Source organism: Falco rusticolus, chromosome 4 (assembly GCF_015220075.1).
Source record: "Falco rusticolus isolate bFalRus1 chromosome 4, bFalRus1.pri, whole genome shotgun sequence".
NCBI classification, from domain to species: Eukaryota; Metazoa; Chordata; class Aves; order Falconiformes; family Falconidae; genus Falco; species Falco rusticolus.
Genome location: NC_051190.1, coordinates 42,548,210 through 42,573,280, shown reverse-complemented (window position 1 = coordinate 42,573,280; position 25,071 = coordinate 42,548,210). Strand labels below are relative to the sequence as shown.

At 38.7% G+C, this 25,071-nt stretch overlaps 1 protein-coding gene across 2 annotated transcripts in view; it reads left to right on the top strand.

Annotated features, from left to right (window-relative positions):
* GRIN2A (glutamate ionotropic receptor NMDA type subunit 2A) overlaps positions 1–25,071 on the top strand; it is a 188,681-nt gene that overhangs the window by 93,592 nt on the left and 70,018 nt on the right. For both annotated transcript variants that reach the window (XM_037386722.1, XM_037386721.1), the window contains exons 4-5: positions 11,633–12,225; positions 24,624–24,738. In XM_037386722.1, coding sequence (XP_037242619.1) covers positions 11,633–12,225; positions 24,624–24,738 — 708 coding nt within the window. The remainder of the gene's footprint in view (positions 1–11,632; positions 12,226–24,623; positions 24,739–25,071) is intronic.

Below are 25,071 nucleotides of genomic sequence, written 5' to 3'. Positions count from 1 at the left end.
TCTATTAACTGTTGTAGTCTATACTGAGATTAGATAAAAATCTTTCATGTTTCCCACCTAGGTTAGAAAAACTCTGAAGTTTATTTTTATATTTTCATAGGAATCTGTAGAAGTCATTGATTTGCATGGTGTTGCAACTGTGTAGGAAATAGCTAAATGCATAGTGTTGTCAAATACAACTAATAAAAATTTCTGGCACTAAAAACATCAACCCAAATAATATATTTTGTTACTTATTTGTGCTCAGTACAAGGGTTATCATGTCTCTTTCTTCAAAGTATAAAGACATTGTGGAAGTTAAGGAAACTTTTTTTATATAGCTGGAAATGAGATACTCAGTTTGCTGTAGCACTGTGGTATTTACTGTATCTAGTATGACTGCCAAATCTGTAATAATTTCTAAAAAGAATTACTATGCCTTGTAAGGACCTAAATTTAGTATTTTGAACATTTCCTTTCTTGAAGTTATTTTTTCCTCTGATATTTACTGTAAATCAGAACCATGCTTTTCCTCTACTTAAATAAGGAATAGTAACTTGAGATAAGCTATTTAGTAGAAGAAATAGTTTTACTGCCGGTATAAAAATCTCAGTAATTTGAATATATGTTAGTAAAGCTTTTCTGCCTGGAATATTATTTGCTTATGGGAATAATGCTTGGCAAATCTCTTGATGTGCAATATTCTTCCAACTAAATAAGCCCATGCATCCTTAAATAGAATGCCAAAAAGAAAATGTGGACTCAAAAAGTAGGTGCAACAGAGTTTTTTGTCTGCATATTTCTGTTACAGTACCTTCCTTACTATCCATCACAGAATGCAATGTTAAATACTTGTGTCCTTATCTGGTTAGCACATTGACATTGAGAAACCGGTGTATCTGCCTACAGCTGAATTCCACATTCATCCTCATTCCATGTTCTTCCTATGTTCCTTCCCGTATAGATGCAGTAGCTCTGAGTGCTGGAGACTTTGAAACTACTTTAACACAAATATTGTTGGGTTTTGGGGTTGTTTTTTGGTTTGTTTTTTTTTTTTTTTTTTTGTGATTTCAGCTATGATTATTGAAAGGCTCTGCAATGAATACTAGTGAAATATCATGCGTTGTTGGTGTTGTTTGGGTTAGGTTCTTATCAGTAGGGTTCATTCTAAGGTATGTGTAGTTAGTCACCCTCTCATCTTGAGCTAGGGTGACATGTAAGTACAGGTATAGATCATGCATATCAGAAATTTTCTAACTCAGTTTGCTTCTGACCTGCTGCTATTAAATGTACAATGGAAAAGGGTACTCAGTGCTAGATTGGTGGGCTGGTCGCTCACTTGGAGAAAGCATGTAACTTCTATCAGCATAACAGAAGAGCAGCTGTAGCTTTGCCCAGGGACCAAAGGTGATGCCTAAAGAGGAGAATATAAAGGACAAGCATAAACGGTGTTTCCCTTGAGTACCCTCTCTTCTTCAGATCTGCTGAATGTACTAAGGGCAGAGGAGCATACTGAGCATTTTGAAACATTTCCTTCTAGAAGAATTTTAAAGCAGCATGAATACTTTGGATAAGTTGTGATGTTTTTATGACTTTGCCTTCCAAAGGCAGGTGAGTCAAGCTTGCACCTCTTCTTGTTTAGCACCCAGACTACCTGGGTGAACAAAATGTATGTGTTGTCTTGAAGAGATCAAGAATCTTGAATCTCTCATCTTGTCGTCATCTTCCTCTGCTATTTCAACATATCCCACAAATCTCTGTTTCTATGGAAAGCTGCTCTGAATGGCTTCTTGAGCTCCATTCAGCCTTCCTCTTAAATTTCCTTCCTGCCTGTCTGTCTGTCCTCCCCAGCTAGCCTCTGGCTGCTGGATTTCTCTCTTGGGTCCAGTTCGCTGGAGCAGACTAGGTACACAGAGGTGGCTAGTCCAACAACCCTGGCTCATAAAGGAAAAAGCACACAGTTACAAGCACACAGCAAAAAATTAAATTGGCTTTATATTTATTTTATTTGCTTAATATTTTATGCTCACCATTTGGTGAAAGGGGGTGGAGGGGGAGGTTGTTTGTTGCCTTCATTTTTACTTGTTAAGTGTGGATGTATGGAAATGACTTAGTTAATGGTTTTCTGGCTCCTCATCATCAGCACAAGTGAGAAGTATTTTAGCATTCAGTTGAGACCAAATGTTTTCAGAGAAGGAAAAGTTGTCTTAAGGCATTTTTATTGATATTTAATTGTGCATATCTTTCTATACAGTATATGGCATTTATGCACACAAGCAATACATGCTATAAGTAATCAGCCTATTTGACTTGATTCAGCTGCCATTAAATGATAAATGGTTACTGATGCTGGATTTAATGTTGGATTCTTTGCCATAGTATATTTAAATGTTATTGTGGCCAAGGAAAGTTTTGATTCTGTTTGCAGGATTAATGAGTTTGGATGGTGTGGGTTTTAAAGCTCCTAATGACTAAAACTGTATGAAAATCCTTTTGCAAACTTCATTGATGCAGGAATTGTAAGCAGTTTGTTATTGCAGGATTTCTTGTGCAATGCTTGTACTAGATAAGAAAAAATTTGAACAGAAAATGATACTTGTCCTCAACCACTCTAAATCCTTGTTCTGAACAACTTTTCCTGTAGGTTGGGGGTCTATGATACTTATCTAAATTACTCTGTAATGTCATCTTACAGTTAAGTGAAATGGTTAGTGTGTTAGACACCAAATAGCAGGAATGAAAATTTGTCCCAGGGATGAATTATTGCATAGCATTGATTCTTGAAAATTTCCATAAGCTGTTGAAACAACTTACATTTTTTTATTTCACAGTAATAGTAATGTAAACACATGAAATTTTACTTAGCTGAAATACTACCATTAAACTGAAAAAATCCTACCAAATCTACATTTTTTAATCGTGCAGGTACCCAAAAAGATGTCAAGGACATTATATTCTAGCATATTCTGTGGATAGCTCACAGGAATTTGTGTGCATGTTTAAACTTAAGGCAGGAGTAGAGCAAAATTGATTTGGGTGACTGATTTTTGGGGAAAAAAACTAATTAAGCTGGTGCTGTAAAAATCAGACAAAATGTGGCCATTATGCTTTTTAAAGACTAATGAGATAACCCTTTGGGGCAGTAAAATATGTAAGGCTAAACTATTAAAATGAAATCTTATTTACTGAAAATTTTACAAATACAGATTAGCAAGCTTCACTTTTTATTGAAGAGGAATATAAAACACTGGTTTTTCATTTGTTTCTCTTTCTGGAGTTCCTTGAAAGATTTTGATTATTCCTTTGTGTTAGAGATCCATCTGCCAACACCAAACCCTGGCTGTCAGGGACTCATTTTGAAAGCAACCAGTTAAACCTCGTATACACGGCTGTTTTCAGTAAGCATGGCCATTAACAGTAGGGGCGTTGTTAAGATTTATGATTACAACTACCTGTCTGCTCTAAGAAATAACCTAACTCAGTGTAACTGAAACGCTTTGATTTTATATCCATTAAACTGCCCATGAATCAAGGGAAGCTCATCTCTGATGGCCTTATGGGAGCAGATGTGGTTCAAAGGAAATGAACTAAGTGAATTGACAGATAATTCTCAAGTTTCAGCCTGTGGCTATAGAGGAAGGTGAGAAATTCACACAGTCCAGCATGTTGGTTGGTATAAAATGTGTAGTACCTCACTACTGATACGAAACAACATGAACATCGGTAAGTAATGCCCCAGCACGAATATGAGAGAGCAGGATAGTGGGGACAGGTAGTGTATATGCCAGGATTTTTCTTTATTTTCCAGGAACCTGTGAGGCTCATTTGGCTGGTATCCTTCATCCATCTTATGCTTTTGTGGTGTTTTGTTTCCACGAGGTAAATTATATGAGTTACAATGAAATACCAGTGCTAGGAGAGGGTGAAGTTATTCGGCTTTTCCTTTCCTTGGATGTCTGCTTCTATTCCTGCTGGATTTCCTGAGTCTTGGCCTTTCACCAGACTAATTCACAAGCTTACTGATGCCTTCTTATTGCTTTTAATTTCTGTTATCTAGTGAAAGGCTTTCTATTGTTCTGAAAAATTATTTGTTCGTTTCTGAGAATAAGTCTAGGCTTTCCTTCTTCCAACAAGTACATTTTGAAAGTTTTGCAGTAAGATCATGGTTTTGGTTTCTCTCTACCACATTTTATAGCATCATTTAATTTTTTATTTTTCTCATCCAGCTAGGTAACCTATACAGAACAGATCATCATCGGTTTGTTCTAAACTCCCTTGCATTGCTGGGGGGAGAACAGGAACAGTGCTCCGGTTTCTTCTAACGTCATTATGACTGTGTTGTGATATATCAGATATGAGTTGTTGGCAGATTAATGTTTTTACAGAGCAGAAAGGCAGTTACTTTCACCAGTATTGCTGGAGTATCTTCACAGCAATTGTCTTCTCTGTCTTTAAGAACTGATTAACTTTCCTGATTGCTCTCCCATCATTCATAACAACTGTTTGAAGAATTTTCACTGAAAGAACAGATTCCAGATCTCTCCATGTGAACTCAGGTATTCCTTGAGGTGAAAGACGTGCTGCATAGCTAATTTATTTTTCCCATGGAAAATGAGAGTTTTTTAGCTCTTCAGGGGATTGTTTACTTGCATCAGTTTAGTGCTCCCTAATGACATGAATAAAGCAGAAAGATGCTGCTTGTACAAACCATGAGAAAACCAGACATCTAAATTTAAAAGATGGCAAAACATTTATCTGAGTTATGACAAGGCACATAAATAATACTCAGCTATATTCTATGGCATAAAATCTTTCCTCCTTGCTAACTTATTGATATATCAGGTCACGCACATTTTTCAATTTTTATTTTCATGGTAAAATACTTACAGGAAATTAGAAACTTTTGTACAAATCTCATCCTGTCCATAAATAAAAAACATTTTAGGACAATGCTAACACTTTACACTGATGTACAGCACCACATGATCCTATATGCGTTAAAGAATGACTGATCTATATTCAAGAAATATTTGAACTTACAAAGCAAACATGATTTGTCTGAAAATACTCTTTTTTTTCCTCCCTTATCTTTCTTGCAGGCATCAGTACTCTACTTCTTATATGTTGGGATTCTCTTTTGCTCAAAAGCTGTACAATAGCTGTTACTCATCTAAATAGCTATAGTACATTCAGCTCCATGCTGCTTTTTCGTAGAAACACCATTTTGCCCTTCCTCATTGAAATGTCCATGTTGTAAGACATTTCTGTAACTGCAAAATTTGAAATTTATCTAGAAAGGAGACATCTTGTGACTAAACCTTTCATGAAATGACCACACAAAAATTCACGATGGTTTGCATGAGTCTTTTCAGGATTTCACAAGCTTGGTCACAGGTTTGTTGATGCCATTTCAGCCTTTGAAAACAGTGTCCTGGTTGAACAGAAGCTCAGACTGAGACACCACAATTTCCACTGTTTGAACAATCCATGAAAGAAAGCCCAAGTGTGTTAAAAACCAGATGGTGCCCTCCAGCCAGGGAATGGTTCGTGAGCTCTCTGCAAAACTAGTTGTCTTCCATAATTAAGTTATGTTGTTTCACTGTAATGATTGTTGAGTTACTTTAATTCATTAGACATGACACTCTTATTCAAAGAATGTAAAGAATCAGAAACTAGTGGACTCTGCAATGATCTGTAGAAACCCTGTTCTTGATCCTTTGTGTTTGTATATTTGCTGTTCTGGTATAGAAAAACAATTGTGACAAACGTCAACTCGTGTATCAAGCCCAGATAAGTAGATAGATTAAAATTTAATGGATACATTACTGCAACAAAAAAGCCCATCACCATAAAACCTACCTGTTATCTAGCAAAGTTCTTAGAATAAAACCATGACCTGAAAATACAGACACCTCTGCAAAATGAATCCCTGCAGGCTCCTTCTGGAAATGGGAAAAAAACATTCTTGATTAAGCTGGTGCTAACCTTTCAAAATCATGTTTCTCTGATATTTATTCCTTGAAATAATAAAAGGGGACATGTCAGATGTTGGAAAGCCATGACGTACTCCCTTGCTTGCTACTGCCCTTTTCTAACTTGAGTGTTCCTCTCCCCAACCAAACTTTTAAAATAAAAGGTAAGCCCTTTTTGCTGATCTTTATACATTTTGTGGCTCTGCATTTGCCCCAGTTAAACTACAGAGTAATAAAATTTGCATCCCTTTTTCTAGCTCTGCTAGAAGGCCTTAGTCTTCTCCGTGACAAGGGGTGAAACATGCAGATCTGAAGAAATTAAAACCTGTAGGGTGGGGGTTGCAGGAGCCCATTCCCTCACCCGCAGAGGGGCTCCCCCTCCCCGCCAGCTCAGCCCATGCCAGGGGACTGGCGCGGGGGCTCCGGGTGACGCTGCGCCGGGGTGAGTTGGCTCCAGGTTGAGTGCAAGAGGCAAGCTGGTCTTCACTGGGGCTGGGCATGGGCCTTGCTGCCCCTGGGCTTGTCTCAGGGGGATGGCAGCTGGGGGTGCCGCGCAGAGTGCTGGTGGCTGGTGGGGGATGCCTGGGGCCCGGGCAGCTCCGTAGCCCATGTGGGAGGGCAGGAAAGCAGCACCCAGAATAGAGGCAGGTATGGGCAGGGAAACCTGCAGGTGAGAGTCATGCATGGTTTTTCCATGTGTGAGGCCAGAGACGTGACAAGTCCTTGGGAAGCAAGTCTTTTCTGCTGTTTGTAATAATTAGTAGATTATTTCCAGCTTTATATGTTGCTCTGCTTTGCCTGAAAGTACATAATTTTGTATAATATCCCCCAAATTTCTCCCCTGGTGATAGCGGGGGAGATTTTTCCCTGGGCACCTCAGTGAGATGTTTGTGTTGGGAATTGCATGTTCTATACCGTTAATGAATAGAGGCAGGAATTTAATAACTTAAGAGTTTAGAAATGTGCGGGGTATCTTGGGAGGAAAGGTTTTCCTTTCAGCTCCTCCACTTCAGGGTTTCAATTTACTGAAAGTTTTGCACGGGTCTCTGTGGTACCCCAGAGGAAGACTGCGTGGCTGAAACCTGGATATTCATGACAGAGAAACATGAAGTGAATCATGTTTACCTAGGGATCAGTACATTGTTTCAAGTCATCCAAGAAAAATGGTACCAAGTTAACACACTCACCTACATTTAAGACTGGTACAAATAATTTCTTTCTGCATATTTTTCACGTGATGCTAAATTATTCAGCTTAAATTCATGGCTAATCTCTGGCTGTCAGTTTTCCCAGTCTTCATAAAAATGCCAAATTAAGTGCCATAATTCATTAAACAGGAAACAGCTTGCACTTTATATGTTGACCTAGCACCACATGCCTTAAATCTGTTATAAAAATGCAAAATCTAAGTTACAGTGGCGTAAAGTAGGAGAAAAACAATTTTTGCTGGATCTCTGTGGAGGAGACAGTGACCAAGATAAAAGTCCTACTTCTAGTCCTGTTGTAGTAATCTGGTTTCTAGCTGAATAAAATCATCTCCTGGATTATGTTTTAAACCATGTTTCATATTGGGTTTTGCTACCTGTCCTAATGTTTTAACAGCAAAACAATTGTCCTCAACAAGTCTGCCAAGTGGAAAATCAGTTTGGTCTTATGTTGACCCCTACCTTGGTGTTGTTTAGCATTTCATTTTCATTTATCAAAACGTGTACTGTTTTACATAACAAATGTTTCTTTCCTTAGCTAACAAACTGTTGCAGCTTTTCCCCTAATAGACATAAGCTAGTGTCAGGGTTTACCTCAGCTGTTAGAGCAGCTGTGAATATGCCGTGCTGATCTCATGGAAAAGCTGGAGCTAGGAAACTAAGATGTCATGAAAATAGCTGAGGATGAGGTTTCAAGATAAATATTCCTGTAATTTGTTGGAATTGGGGAAGTGAAATTTGCAATTCTGACAACAGTGACAGATTCATAGACTCGGTACACTAATTAAAAAGCAACTTACTCTAATATATTAATCTATGAAATGACAGCACCAGAGAGCTGTTCTGTTTTGTGGACAAGCATGAGAATGTTGAAGTGCCCTTCTCCTGTAATGACAGAATTTTATATTGTATACAAAATTCAGAACTGTTAAGCAAGAAGCAATTGAAGGATTACTGCCTTCTGGTGTGAAACATATGGGGAGATGTTTTGCTATAAACTGTATGTTCATGTGCAAGACAAAAAGAAATGAAAAGTTTCCATTTGTTTTTTTCCTTCTCTTTTAATTGCTGCTTGTTTACATAGCTGTGGTAGAATCCCGCTAAGAAGCTGGATAATAAAGCATTACTTAATCATTTCCACAACTACTTTTAAGTAAATTTTTGGTCATATCAGTGTAACATCTTGGGATCTTCATGCTTTGGGATTTATCCGTGGAATTCCTTTATATAAAGGCTTCTTGTATGGGGTGAGTGGCACAGCTTCCTTGCATGCTCCCCCAGTAGCTTCAGTAGATGGGGCCGTTGAGGAAAGAAACAGAACGTTTCTGATACGCATTTAAGCACCTCCAATATTACATCATGTATTCCTACTTCAGCAACAACTTGGATGTCTTGGTAGATGACAAGATGACAGTTAAATGAAAATATCTGAGTAATTTTGGTTTTTTACAAGCATCACTTTGGTTTGCCTTTTAATACAGAACAGTAGAACTTAAATTCTAGATGTGTAATGAAATACTAAGGCTGTATGAAGCAGAGGAATAACAATGTTTTTCAGGAAGAATGTGAAGCTTTAAAAAGCCCCAAACAAACAGTTCCATAGATGTTTAAGCATATAATAGTTGAACCCCTTATAGTTTTATTTATTTATTTGCTATTTCTTCACTAAACTTTTTTTTTTTCTCCCTAAATGTAATGCATAATATGTCCTTGAATATTCTCCTTATAGGCACTTAAATATCTGCTGAAGTTTCTAAGACTGCAATTTGCTTGTAATCTTCCATCTGTTTCAAATTCATTGTAAACATGTACTGTCAGATCTTCAACTCTATAAAAGCATTACATGAAGTCAGTGGAGCTACGTGGAATTTCTTCAGATGAGAATCTCACTTGTGATATTTGTATCTCCACTGTTCCTGAACCTGGTCTTGTTTTCACCATATAATTACTTTTTTTTTTTCACCATTCTGATCACTGATTTGGTATTGTCTGATTTTGACTGAAGTTCACATTCACAATTATGTGGAAAGGATTCATGTAATATCGGTGTGAACTTTGCAAAAATGTTTAATCAAAACTCCTTTCATAAACTATTTTTCTAACACAATTTTTACAGAAGGAAAGGATTTATTTATAGTACTTTTCTCTTGTTGTCAGGCTCCTGTAATGGGTGACACAGGCCGTTGTGCGCAAGACCATGCTCATTGCCAGGGAAGGTGACAAGGACTGCTCTAGGTTAAAAATCTGTATTTACTAGTTAAAAAGGTCACACTTCTAAACAGCCATGTGCATCGTTTGTTGCCCTGGAAAGCTTCTTGCTGCTTTATTAGAGAAGTTTCTTGTGATGCACAAAGGACCAAGTTGTGTATTTTGTTTGAAAGAATTATTCCACTGCCTTAATAGCTATAAACCATATCTAGAAATGGGGTACAGTGAAAGAATAGGGTGGAAACAATCTATTTAATTTACTGTAAATTATTTTACTTATTTTTGCTGTTATGTAGCATAATCACAAGTAAAAAACAGGATAAGATAAGAGCTGGAGAAGAAAACTGAAGTGATTGCCTTTGCATTACAATTTTTTTTTTTTATGCTCAATTAGGAAGCTACAGCAAATTTGGATTCATGGCATTGTCTCTAGATATCTTATTTACTTTGTAATAGTAAATCAATATTTAAACCATTAAATGCTGACTTTGAACAGATTTTGTGTACTGGGTTTCTTTAGCTGTAAGTGTTGCCAGATAAAAAGCTTGTTTGCTTGTTTGTTTATTTTTAAGTACATAGTGCAGGTCACCAGGAAATAGCTCCTGTAAGCATTCAGCAATCACATCTTCCTAATTAAATTCTTCTCCCAAATAGGTTTTATAACATCTGTAACTAACCCCAAACCAGTTCAGATCTGGCGCTGGCATTCAGACGCTGAGGTACCAGAGAAGCCGTGGCAGATGATTTCATTACCACCAGCAGTGTGTGTTTTGTACCTTCAATATCAGTCTTCATGATCTGATACAAGTCATAAAACTTTTATTGCTGTCAAGCTATATAAAATCCTGCTGTCAGGTTCTTTACACTTGGAAAGTAATAACACTTCGCATCTTCTATGAAAAAAAAAAAATAGTTTGCTCAGAGTAGATTTCTGTAGATACAATACAGAACTTGCAGATCTGAGTTAACCTTTCTCACTAATAATTGTATGTTTAACACCACCTTGCCATGAAACCTAAGTCAATAACCACATTCATAAAACTTTTTAAACTAAAAGCACCATGTGTGTCATTCCTATAAAGGCTGCATAAGAAATTTTGAATTGTTAATATCTTATTTTTATATCTTAAGCTTTTCTTTCAGCAGTGGTTCATACTTTCTTTATCTGAAAACAATGCACGTAAGTTTCCGCTCCTGGTCAGGAATAAATACTGAAGTAAAATGAAAATAAAAAATCATATAGCTTCCTGTGTACAGTTCTGGAACTGAAATAATTGTGATGTATATAAATCTAGAATGTAAAATTTGAAAATAAATTTAGATCTTACAGCAACTTGGTAAAAACAGACCAATGAAAATGTTCATAAATGTAGCTCTAAGAAAATATATTATTGTGTTGGCTGTTTCTGATAATGTTGTTAAAATAAGAGGCACCTGTTCTTATGCTGAATAAAATATTATGAATACTGTAAAAAACTAAGGCAAATATTCAAAATCAGTCTCCTAGCAAACTGACAGCACAGCTGCATCAGTCAGTGCAGCTAGCTGTTATGGACTATGGGGCCGTTGCTTGAATTTGCTTCTATTCAAGTCCTTTGATGCAGATTGCTGGTTGTCCCTGTAGTCCCATCCTGTTAATTCTACATCAGACATCAATAGGAGATGTGCTCTAAATAGCACATGATCAGTAGTGAGCCCATGAAAAGCAGTGAACTCCGTACCTGGGATAATATATCTACTTCTGCAGATTCTGACAGCTTCCACCAAGTCCAATGAACCTGTGGGAATGAAGTATCCCTCAGACATTAGGTCTGGAGGTACAGAGGTTCTTCCTATATGTACAGCACGTGCATTGCAATTTATTTTCACTGTAATAAAAGCTGGTAGGAATTTATTGGGTCACATTCCTAATAAGTTTGAAGAATCTAAAGCACCTGCTGGAGACGAGTTGTTCGTTAGTGGGTGGCTGTCCCTAGGGAGCTTCCTCAGCAAGCAGTGTTAGATTTGTTGTCTTCAAGTGATCAAGCACTCAGAAATTTCCTACATAAATGTTTGTCACTTTTTGACAAATAATTTAATTATCTGCGGTGCTTACTTATGATCAGTGTTGCTTATTAATGACATGAACGCGATAAGACAAAGAAAGTTATTAGAATGCAACACAAGTTTGGTGGCTGTGGTGGACAAAAGCAAGCAGAAGAATTAGAGATTATAGTCTCTTCACAATTGTACAAAATTTGTAATTTTTCACTGTGTTTGGTATTCTAGGATGTGATGTCCACGTTCTTCCAGTTTGGGGCATCCATCCAGCAAGAAGCCATCATCATGCTGAAGATCATGCAGGATTATGACTGGCATGTGTTCTCTCTGGTGACCACCACCTTCCCTGGATATCGAGACTTCATCAACGTCATTAAGACCACAGTGGAAAATAGCTTTGTGGGCTGGGACATGCAGAATGTCATCATACTTGATACCGCCTTTGGAGATGCCAAGACCCAAATTCAGCTGAAGAAAATTCATTCCTCCGTCATCCTGCTATATTGTTCCAAGGATGAAGCTGTCTACATATTGGATGAGGCTCGTTCCCTGGGCCTTACTGGCTATGATTTCTTTTGGATAGTTCCCAGTCTGGTTAGTGGTAACACAGAAATTACTCCCAAGGAGTTTCCTTCAGGACTCATTTCAGCATCTTATGATGAATGGGACTACAGTTTAGAAGCTCGGGTACGGGATGGCCTTGGGATTATTGCCACTGCTGCATCAGCCATGCTGGAAAAATACTCCTTCATTCCTGAGGCAAAAACTAGCTGCTATGGACAACTGGAGAAAAGCGACCAGCCATCTCACACCTTGCACAAGTAAGGCTTATTGGTTTGGTTTTTTTCCCCTACATAACCTTGGTAATTTTCCATCCTGTTGCCATTAAGTGTTTCTTGCAGGAGAGTATTGTTTTTTGTTAATCCCATCATGCCCTTTTTAAGCAATGATTTTCAGATGTTCCAAGGGAGTGGTTGGACTTGATGATCTTAAAGGTCTTTTCCAACCTAAATGATTCTATGCAAGAGAACTTGCTGCACTGATAACTGTACACATGGAAAGGTTGTTATGTGCTGTGGAGAATAAATACTGTTCTGGATCTGATATAGATAATGACAGAAATTGGTCATGGGTATGAAGCTGAGTTAATAAAATTGTGCTGTTGTGCACTTTAACTATGAGGTAAAATTGCTAAAATACTCTGGAGGCTATACCTGAATAATCTGCATCATCAGGATGCTGGAAATATTTTAGAAGACAAGAGATATGCAGCAATAAAGAGGTGACCCTGGAAATTATATAAGTGTTAGATTAGTTGGGCAGCTTTTATCACCTAATAACTGAAATTTGTCACTTCTGGTCGTGAGGGTTTAATTTTTGTCACTTGTACAAGAATAACTGTAAAAATTAATCGGTATTAATCCAAGTTGATATTTTCTCAAAACAGATTGTCATATGGGAACTGCCAAGGTTTAAATCAGGATTCTTTGCTGGGTTTTGTTGTTTTTTTATTTTTCCTTTCTATTATCCCTTTTAGATGTGGTACTCCTGATTACTTCTATCTAAATTGTTCCATAATATGTCACATAGTAATATATTTATTTATCTGCTTTGTGAAAGGAAGTAAAGGGAATCTTGTATATAGCTCTTTACAATATCTCATATGGAAGTTACTAAGCAGTATTTATGAAATTTGTTCTGACCAAATATTGCAAATGAAGCACTTCCCACAGAAAAGTGGGGTGGAATTGGCACAAGAAGGAAAAGCAGTGCTGATTTCATCTAGGAGGTTGCAGAACATTTTTAATCTTCTGAGATGTATATGCATATTTAGACTAGGAGTTGATCGCCATTGATATCTTGGAACAGTTGTTTTCCATGAAAATGGTAACTTTGTGCACTGCATTCTTCAGGAGTGCTCTTAAAAGCCTAATGCTGACACGTAAATGGATTTTATCATTCTCTACATTTATTTTATAAACTGTGACCAAAGTTCAAAAACTTGCACAGTTCTCCTTAGAGAGGACTTGCCTTTAGTATGACACTCCCAGGTTTTTTTGGTCTTCCCTTTCCTATTTCTAAACCTCTGCCTCTGTAACTGTACAAATTCACCGGACGCATTGCAGAATATCTGTGATTCTTTTCCTGCTGTCCCAGTTGTCCTTGGGGAGTGACACGAGGCAGCACTGGGGTGGCAGTCTGGTCCAGCATGGCTCTGGGAAAGCTGTGAGACAGTCACTCAGGTCAGGCCAGAGCAGCCAGGATGACTGTCCTACCTGCACCCAGTATGTGATCCTCATGCGGTTCTTATTAATGTATGTGCTGCTAATGCCAGATAAAAGCAAAAGCTAATGGCATCCTGTTAACCAGATTCTGTGCCTTAACAGTGAGATCTGTACAAAGCTGCCCAGTATTAATATCTGAACTCCAGTTTCTGTGAAAATTAAATTGTGTTCTGTCATCAGAAGTGTTGGTGTTTAAAGTGTTTAAGCGTGGTTTAGTTGGAAAGGGTGCAAAACTTGAACCTGTTTTGAAAAGGACTCCTACCCCGTTGTTTTGGTAATATGCTAGGGTAGACTTGAATTAGGTATTCAGTGTTCAGCATAAGTTGTCTTTCTTCAAACTTTTTTCTCTTTAATTCTGTACAACTACAAGAATAGGGCTTGTAAGTGTTAGGGCAGTGAGATTAGACTTCAGGAGATTCGGCAATGTGCAGTGCGTGATACACATAGAAATTATTAATAGAAGAAGTTGTAATACAGTGCACTGTAGTTAATAAAGTCACTTCCCGATGTAAAACACTGAGCTATGAAGTGAGAATATATTTTCCGTACCAGAGATTCTTTGATCATCAAGCAGCAAGAAGCAGACTGTTTTTAATTTAAGAATGTCAGAATTACACTAAAATGAATAAACTTAAAATAGTCCTTCTTATGTAATAACTCCCCAAGACTGTTCTTGTCACATATAATCTGTGAGTATATACAAGCATTTAGCCTTGCTAAGTAATCTCTGGGAGCTGACCAGTCTCTCCATGCCAAGGTGAATTACATAAATTCATCGTACTTTTTCATCCTCATCACTAAATTGTAGGTTTCTTCCTTACATGACAAATCAATCCCTAAAAAGGGGTTTTGTTCTGAAATGTAATCTTCACAGTTTCAGGTCACAGGTAGTGCAGCTTTGTATTTTAAGCTACAAGCTAAATGTATATGATGTTGTATTAAGGAGCTATCTTGAACAAAGGATTTTGGAGCATCATCACAAAGGCTAAAGTAAGTCTGGACCTGGGAGCCTGCCTCCCTGTTGGGGCTGGAGATCAGTGCTGGGGAAGTAATGTTGCATGAAGGGACACTGCTTGCAAGTTCAGGAGCAGGGAACTCAGTGGAAAGCAGGGAAGAGGCTCTGTAAGGTGATGCTTGAGCAGCAGCAAGCTCAGAAATGGAGCAAACCCCCAGGGTTTGTAGACTCTATTATAATGACAGTCTAATAAAGCTTTAAACCCGGTATAGTATTCTAAGGCTATGCTATAATAGCTAATTTGCTTGTAAATGGAAATTGTTAATGGTTTATGTGCAACTTCCTGCATCTAGATAATGATTTTCATCTCCATTTATGAAGAAATTCTATGTAAAGAAAGCCATGAAGTGAAAGCTCCTCCTCCCTCTTTCTCAAATCCTTTGAGTATTAAATTGGTTTGAAGATATATATGTTTTGAAGCACACAATTTATCCTTCCCCTGTCACTGCAATTCTAAGGTGCTTTTATTTGCTTTCTAGACCTAGAAAAAAGTCAGGTTTGCTTTAGTTTTTGAAATTATTTGATCAATGTTCATTCCTGGTAAACATGGGAAAATCAGTTTTTCCCCATGAATAATGGATTTAAAAGAAAATATAGGGATAATTTTCAGTGCATTAAACCCCATATATATATATATGTATTGATTCAGATCATCTTTTCCTATCTATGTAAGTCCCATTTTCTCCTAAGGCAGGAAAATACTATTGTGTGAAATAATGTCACTAGCACAGCAGGATAAATAGAATTAGCAGCTCATTAATACAATGTTGGTTGAGCAAATGCTTGCTGTGTCTCAAAAAATGAAAACATGTAAGGAGACAAACAGCAAACCAAAATAAGTCTGCCAGCCGTCATGGAAAATGCTGCTGCTTTGTGAATAGAAATGCTTCTGCTGTCTTTAGAAGAGTACTAGTGTTGTGCATAAAAGTGATAACCCTGGGAGATACATTTCACAACATTTCCAGCCACTCCGATCCATACAGGGATGGGTGGAGATGACAAAGCTGTTGCTTTGCTGTCATTGTTCTGTAAAGCAAAAAGATGTGTCTGTCCATAGAGAGCCAGGCATTTACCATGTGGTGTTTACATTTAGCTAGTTCAGTTTCCAAGTATAACCAAATAATATGCAGGATTTAGAGACTCATCTTACTTTTGACAGCGAAGGTGTAGAGCCAGCCAGCTGTCCTGACTGCTCTGGGCAGGCTGGCATTTCAGAGCCTTCCCAAGTGGGGGTTCCTTTATCTGTCATTCACTAAGCCAGGGAGCAGGAGCAATGCGACATCCAAAGGGCCAGGTACAAAGACATTAGTTGATACTCCCCGGAGTCACCCTGCTTTAAAAACCTGGGGACTCGATGGGAACAGCATTTTGAAATGTGCTACCCAATGTTGCTGCCTTTCCATGGGTGGTTCATTTTCTTGTCGGTGCTGTTGTGCTGCCGCTAGTTTACGGCCCAGCTACGAGGCAGTGTCCTCCTTCAGAGGGCAAGGGTATGCTGGCTGTCTAGTCCTGACACTTCCTCGTCAAATTTAATATTTGGGTTCCAGCTTTCAGCAATGATGGATAAATTTTCCTCTTTTGAGCAAAATCAGGGATTAAATGGGACACAATGGTTTGATGAATAATCCAGAAACTCTGTTTAATCTTTTGCTGTGTAAAGATCAACAGCCAATTTACAGAGGATTTGTTCATTTAACTTCTGTCAAAAGGCTTGAGAAAAATAAGTATCATCTGCTCTATTGTACGATTGAATATGTATCTTTATATATATATGAAGCAAAATGCTTTTTCACTAGTAGCATGCTTGCTGTGCAGAGAAAAAAAGTGTTATTTATTTTCACCTAAGACTCTCCAGGACATTTTGTTTGTCTCCCATTTTGTGATCCTGCTGCAGTTTTCCTGGAGCCGCTGCATGCTCACAGGAGTGCATTGCATGCAGGGTGATGATCGGAGGCTCTAACCCAAGTTTCAGTAGTCACATACGTTGCTTACGTGTTGTGGAAGGAAACAGCTAATTTGAGTATATTTTCAATTTAGTACTTCATTTCTGGTAACTGTAAAGCTTGAAGAAGGTTCAGGTTTTGCATGCTACTAGATTTGTGTATTCCTCTTCGCTACTGTGAATGCTGCTCTGCGGGAGCAAATCCGAATGAGGATGATGCACTTAAATGGCTGAAGGCGTGAACAAAGCTGCAAGGCCAGGGGGATGTGGGGAGCAGCAGATTTCAGGGCAGGTCAGCATATCTAGGCAAGCATCTCCAAATAAGAACCAAGCTGCCAGTCCTAGTTTTAATGTTAACAACTAATTTCAGATGTCGTGGATTACAAGAAATTATTATTGTCAGCATGAAAAAAATAAATGAGAAAAGATACTCAAGACAAGAAAAAATATTGTCGGTGGCAGGATCCCAGTTAGCCTCATTAATTTGTGCAGGGATGCTTTCTGATCGGGAGACTCGGTAGTAGAGTATTGTAGTAATTGGGTTGGTACATAGAGACACACAAAGACTAACTTACTGCCAATGAACAGATTTTAAACAGTAATGGCTAGATCTTTGCACTTCTTTTAATTCATGTGCTATAATTGCCCTTTTCTATAGTATGAGAGTATTTTCCATATAGTTCCATTTAAAGAGTAGGAATTGAATTGGTGAAACTGTTGTCATGTTCCTCTGAAAGTAAAATTAAACTTTGCTGACAACAAAAGAGGAGTTGTGGAGGAAAACACTCCATCCAGGAGATCCTGATGTGGTGCTTGTTTACTGATGAAATGATTAAAGAAATTATAGAAAATCTGTAACAGAATTTTATCCCAGGTTAGGTCAGTTTAAGAAGCAGAAGGTACTAAACAGTTCAAACAAGATCAGGGGCTTTTAGGAACATTTCCTCCCTTTTGTGATCATTAACATTTAAAACAAGAACAAGCATGGCCTCTGTTCTGGGGGTGAGCAGCACCAGCCTTCAGGGCCGCAAGCAAGCCTTGAAATTCACTGTAAGTGAAGGTTCCTGGAGATGGAGCTGCTGCAGACACCATCTTCCCGCAGGAAGCCAAGCAGCTCCACAGGGAAGAGCTTGGGATGCTTCTGAGGTGGTGCAGCAAAATATAACCGCATTAGTTTTTATGAAATGTTACTGCTAATAATATTAACTCACTGAAGCTTCTGGTGTTCCATTACACTGATCTGCGGCATCATCCCAGGGAGCTGGGCCCTTTCTAACCTCGCCCCCTCCCCTTTCGCCCTTTTGGGAAAGGCTCCCCAAGCGTTTTGTCACTGGTCTGGCAGAATTGGGGCAAAATGACCGTTCCAGACCTAGTGGTAACTAATGCTTTAAGGAACAGCTGGCAGAAGGTACAAGTAGTTGGCATGCTATTCCTTTTTCACAGTCACTGAGCATATTGTTCCCAAAATTTTACTCATCCATGCTGGCGCAAGGCCTAGTGACTGTAGCTCCAAACCAGGGTATCACTGAGGAGTTATATTCTGGAGACCGAGGGCTGAGGGAAGTGAAGGAAGAGGAGGGGGGCACATGAAGAGGAAGAAGAGGCTCTTTGTATCACTGCAAAGAATTTGAATTTTTTTAAAAAAAATCCTACGTAGCCTAAGATACAATTTTTTCTTTAAAAAAAATATGCTGTTTGAAAAATGCATCGATACTTAGTTTAATGGTGATCTATTTCAGACCTACTTCTATATGTACTTCAGACCATGCATTATATATTCTACATCAGAGTTTCTTGATTTAACTTTATAGATTTTTTTAGGAAATCTGTTTCTTAATGGTAAATAATTTATCTTGGGATTCTTATCAATGAGTCTCTTTCAAATTCCACAGTAGAATCATAGTAAGGAAGTTCAGCAGTTCAGAGCCTCAACAAGATAAAGAAGAAAAGACAAAATTTGGATTCACTCCTGTTTTTTTAGGTATGATGTTGAGTGAATGCCAAGCTCAGACAGACTGGCTATCTAGATTATTAAAATAGTTGGTTCATGCTATTTAAAGGAAAGAGAAATATCACCAGATGACACGTTGGTTGTGGGGCATTTCATTTGTTTTAAATCTGTTTGGAAATTCCTTCTTTGGGAGAGGAGGGGGAGAGTTTCTTCTACGAAGCCTGGATTTCCCTAAGTCTCTGCTGTTTCTCTACATAGCCTGTGGTTGTCACAGATTTGAAACGGAGCCCCATGGTGAAGAAGGCTCTAAATAAAAAATGATAGTCCCGGTGATGGCACCTGAGGAATTTATCACGATTTATTACCTGATCTGGGTTGCAGGGTGAGGGCAGCAAAGATGGGTCTGAACTCGTGGCAGTGAGGAGTCCCATGGGCTTTCCACTCCCTGAAGCTATCAGGCTGCGTCCTTTATTTTACAGGTCCAGTAACTAAGTTCCTTTCTGTGAAGGTAGCTTAGGAACAATAAGTTTTCCTTAATGCCTCTGCCTTACCCGTTATATTTTTCCCAGCCAGCAATCTTTTGGGGAGCTGGATACTAGGTGGATTTCACACTAATTATAAACCAGCCTCTTATCGCAGAGCTGGCTCTGCTCCTGAACCTGATGAGTCTTGAATTTCTACTTTTAAAAGTCTGAATCTATATAAAATTATCATTATAAAACAAAAAAGGAAGAAGTGGGTATCAGAGCAACCAAAAGAAAGGGCATCTGAGACAGTCTGTGCTTCCCATCTCTGAACTTGCTTCTAAAACCATGGGATGTTTGCTGAGGGTGTTTGCATGACCCGCTTGATTCCTAAAGACATAATTCCTGTCTGATGCGTGGAGCCCCTCTGTCCTGCAGCCAGCTGGCCAGCTCCTGCCCTGAGCCCCACTGCCCCTCTGGGTGCCCCTGGGTACTTTGCTGGGACGGACCTTGGAGCAGTTTCCCCCGCAATCGCACTCGCACCTGCCAGAGTGAAGGTTTTAAAGGTAACCCTTTAATTCAACATTTCCCCCCACCCCCCAGCCATCAGTCTAGCAGTTTAATTATTGCTAGATGCTTTAGTGTTACGAAATGAGGTTAGTGAACAAGAAGGCTTAAAGAAGCCCCTTGGCAGGGAAGAACCCAAAGGATCCTTTCTCTAGGAAAAGCAGCTGTTATTACTGATTGCATTCAGTTACACAACTTGATCCTAGCACAGACAGTTTCACATTCATATTTCAGTGGATAGAAGAAAAGAAAATAAACATGAAATAGAGAAAAATGGAGAAAACATCAAAAAAGTTTGGAGGCGAGAAGAGGGCATTTTTTTACTGTATTAGTTTTGGTGAGAGCATTTTTTGTCATACGTAGAATAATTATCACAAGTACACTATATGCATTTATTTAAAAGATCCATTAACTAAAAAGTGATAAATGCTTGTTTCTGTTCCAGCAATATTGTACCCTAGCAAATGGTCTACTAAAAAGTTGAGGTCTGATCTTTTTGGCAGTCTTCCTCCATTTGTTAATGGAAATTGAGGTCAATAAAATTGTGATAAAATATTTACAGAGTAGGAAACCCCATGTTATTCAAATGTGTTCTGTCTTTCTGGATAGAGTCAGAATTTTGACGTGGATAAATATTGCACAGTTCTGGCAATCTGAAGCTTTATCTGAATTACTTAATCTTTCAGAGTATAAAAATTGAGTGGAAACCTTGTGAGCAGTTTGTAACTTGGTGCTTCAAAGGCTTGCTGTAAATACAATGGGAAGAGTGTTCTGCTATGGTGCTTCAACACTTTTCAGTTTTGTTGGAAAAGGTGACAAAAAATGTGTATAAATGTTTAAAAGTCTTTTGGGATCTATAATACAGTCTTGGTTCTTCATACGATAAAAAACTGTTCGGGGTTCAGTGTGAGAATAGCTTAACTTCTGCCCCCCAAAATCCCATTTTTCTCACAGGTATCACCTGGGGAATCTTACTTACAAAATTCAGTTTGCAGAAGTTAATTAAGACTTCAGTGTCCTAATACCATCACAAGACCTCCTGCTATCATGTCTTTGCAAAGGTTATAGCATTAATACGGTATGAAAGCAGATTAACTACTCATCCAAGATGTATGCTAAATTGCCCCCTTAAAGCAATGAGTTCAAATAATCAAGCATCTCATTTAGTTAAGAACAGGGATATGCAATTCCAGATCTGCTTCAGAAATATATTTTGACCATATCAGAAGCCAAAGAGATCTGCACAGGTTTAATTATGGGCAAACTTAAAACCCCATGCAAATAACATGTAATATAAATACTTTCTTTTCCTCACTCTTCCTAACCACAAACAGAAAAGCGCGTGGTCGTTTTTCACAGAGACAAGTGACTTAGGATCTTGGCCAGTAAAAGCAGAGCAGGACTTCTGTCCTTAGTGGAGGAGAAATGACAATTCCAAAGGGAATATAGATTGTAGGCATTGGATTCTGAAGGACACAGGCAGCTGATGAATTTAATACAGAAGAGTGTGCTTGGGAAAACAAGAATCTCTTTGAAGTTCTTTTTTATTGCCGCAATTGGAGAAACAGGTGTAGCTCAGGCTGTGTCACTCACTGATACCTTGTATATGACTCAAACAATACAATTTTAAGAGGCTTCCAGATTAGGGACTTTTTTTTTTTTCAACTTGCAAAATGTGTTTCACTACTAAATGGCCAGTAAACTCACACAGTTTAAAAATACATGCTAATTTCAGTTTTTCAGTTTAGATTTGTGATTAATCTTTTGCCTTGGTTGTTTTTTTTTATTTTATTTGTTTGTTTGGTTTTTTGTTTGGTTGTTTGGGGTTTTTTTAGCACTTTGGCATCACCGCAACTACAGCATTGCAGCACTGCATCTTGTGATGGCCCTTGACTAGCTTTTAGGCTAGGGCATTTGCATATTAATTCCAAAATATGATGAGTGGTGGTTGAAATCTGGGGTAGTGATCCCATCAAACTACGTAAAAGAAGGGTTCCACTCAAGTCCAATCACTGATGCCTGTGTAATTAAAAACTCAACTAGACGCAAAAACCTGATGTAGTACAGTGTGCATGTTTGTGGTCTAGCCCTGTTTTACTAAGATGAGGTGATTTCTGCCTGGCCTGTAGAATGATGTGTTCATTGTTGGGGGGTGTTGTTTCATGTGTGTGACTCGGGAGGGGATGTGTGTGGGAGGGTCCAGAAGGACGAACGCAGGCAGTGCGTGCTTCCACAGTGTGTCCTTGTTTTCCCCTCGTGGCGACTTCCTGGGCATTTTGTTCCTTGCGCCACGATGCATTTGATTTGCAGCAGTGAATGAACGTTGTGCTGGTTCCTTACATGTATGCACAAGAAAATTCTGTTTGGTGGTTTGCCACTTCCTCTCAAGGTGGCAAACAAGCTTTTTATTACCAAGCAAGCTCTTTCAGCGCTGGATGAAAAATGTAATATACGGGAAATTAGTTCAACTGAAAAGCAAAGTTCTGCCAAGGGGAAAATTTTCACGCTGAAAGTCTCTCACAAAATATGAGTTATTACAACTGGTGAATTTACAAATTGCTGTCAAACTAGTGCTGAATGATGTTAATATGGCTGTTTAGGGCAGCGCACATTTAATTATTAACTGTTATGATACAAGGCCACTATTTCTTCTGGGTCTATATACTTTTATTTAGTGTGATCCTGCTCTTGGGATTTTCAGGCAGGTGTGTCAATACAAAGCCGCCTTCTTTGGATATGGAGCTGAAGAATTTTGTCTGTGTTAGGTTCACCAGGAGACCATGCTATTACTACCGCCACAAAAACAAACATACATGTAAACCAGTATCAATTTCTTGTAGGTAAAGCTTTACAGAGCGATATATGGGTAGTTAAAGTAACTTTGATACCCTTCAAAACACATCTCTCTGCAGGATGGAATGATATTGGTGTTGAGTTGAATTCCGGAAGGGGAGCACCTGGGTGAAAACTTGGACAGAATTTCATTCAATAAAATACAGTGATAACTCAGTGCCATTCAATGCACTTAGTTCCAGACCATGCATATGGGGTGGAGGGAGCATTAACTTCTGGAAGTGCCCTGGGATCTCCAAGATTTTGAGTTGCAGTATTACCTCTCACCCGCAGCATAGCCCTGTCAGGCTCACACAGACATTCTGAAGTTTTGATTTTTTTCAACATGACCAAAGAGCACCAATACCTTTAACTCTCTTCCTTTTCGTTCCTGATTTTCTGAGGTGATGGAATTTCAGGTAGTGTATAAAATGATAGATTTTTTTCAATATCACAGTCCGGAGAACTTGACCTGTGTACTGTGGTAGTTCAGACTCTTGGCAATAAGTTCTCTGTATTTGTGCTTTAAATAAAAACTGCAATTTCTCATCAGTCTTTCTGACCCTGGAGCAGTGGAAACAATCTGTTCTCACTGAGAAACACTGAAGCTACATGGAAATGGAACAAATATTCATGTGGATTTATGTTATAAAGCTGTGGAAAATTTCAACAGAAAATTATTTTTGAGGAAAGTCAAGTTTGTTAGATAGCCAGAATGCCAGCATTTCTGAAACAATGCAAGGACAGTGCTTTGGAAAAGAGGGTACATGGTTCAATGATGAATGGAAGGCAACAATTAGAAATTAGAAACTACACGTATTAATCAGGAAATGGAAAAACTAGGTAGAGTATATTAGAATTGGTAGAAACTCGACAAGGAATTTAAGTCCTTCAGGGGCAAGTCTATGGCTAGAAAAGCTATAGGACTCTGTAGAGCTGAAGGATGTCTCTGAGGTGATGAGCAGAGTACTGAGATGCCTACCCCAGGGCAGATCAGGGCCACTGCAGGGGCTGGTGCTGAGCGTCTCTGGCCGAGGCTGATGTTCGTGAAGTCATCTGCAGCGTTGTTCGCCCGAGTTCATCAGTGTCCCTCTATGGCACAGTCCAGGTCAGAGCAATGACGCAGTAGCGATGATGTAGACTTTGCTAATGACAGGACTGCTGATAAGTACCATTCTGTCCTTAAAACATGCAGGCTAGCACGTCAATACAGGAGAACCGAGAAAGCAAGCAACAGTACTATGGCTTGCCTTAGGAGACGTACCTCCTGGTGTATCACTGAGTCATTTCCTTCTGTTGACATGAATTCATACATTTTCAGTTGAATAAGTCTCTCCTTTCTAGCTGAACAAAGTTCCTGTGGTAAATGAACAGTTTTGTTGATTCAGTGCCCAAACAGGTATGTCTAAAGGTAGAAAAGTTGGGACTGAACTGACATTTTCAACAAAATTTTACAAATCCTTCTTGCTGTACAATTTATTCTGAGTCCCTCTATTTTTTTTTCTGTTCAAAGTGCTAATTAGTTTATATATCTTTTGAAAACCACTGAAAATTAAACTAAAGTAAAAAAAAAAAAAAGTTTAAAATATATGTCTTTTTTTCTTTTTTAAATTAGTGAGCTGAAATACTACCAAGCCCTTCAAAGTTTTCATGTCTGGTTTTGGCTGAAGGCATTAGTGGAACTTATCCAAATGTCACAAAGACCCTGTGTATAGCTACAGCGTTGGGAAGGGCTGACAGGACTCTTGGAGATCTGAACAGGTGTAGCCAGAGGAGTTGCACTCACCTCTGGGTATTACTCTAGTGAGACGATAGTATAATGTTACATGCAGAGCTGATGTAGACATGTTTAAAATGGTCCTCAAAAACTGGTGAGGTTGTGCAAAGTACATTCATGGAGCATACAGGTCATATATAATGTGGAAGCTGCTTTAAGAATTTTGTCTGCATTAGAAATCATAGTAAAGAGCATTTTGTTTTGTCTTCTATTATGCACTGCCTTGGCATGCTTAGAATCCCCATGCTGCAAACGTAGGTTTTTCACAGCATCAACAGGGTTCGGAGCATGTATTTCATCAGTGGTTCTGATGACTGAACTAGCTTGCTCATTAACTGCTGGACAGCTCATTAATTTTTCAATGAAATTTTTTCCTTGCCTTCTAGGTTCATGATGAATGTGACTTGGGAAGGTAAAGATTTGTCCTTCACAGCAGATGGTTACCAGGCACACCCCAGGCTGGTGGTGATCGTACTGAACAACGATCGCGAATGGGAAAAGGTGAGCATTACCTCCGGGGAAAAGCGTGCGAGGAGACAGGAGAGACAGGGTAGAACCCTGTTAATGACAAGTAGACAGATTAACGTCATGGATGTCAATGATGATGTTCTGCTGTAGCAGGTTTGTCACAACAGTTCAGAAAAGATAATTTTACCTTATTCTGAGTATGTCTAAGGAGTTTTAACAGGGAAAGCAACATATCAGTGAAGATAAGCCATGTGGGTTTCAGAAGATCCCTGTGAAACACACCTTACGTTTCTTCCTAGTTTAGCAAAATAAAATGTATGACTGAAAAATCTCCAGGAACTTGGGTGTTAACTACGTAAGTTTGGA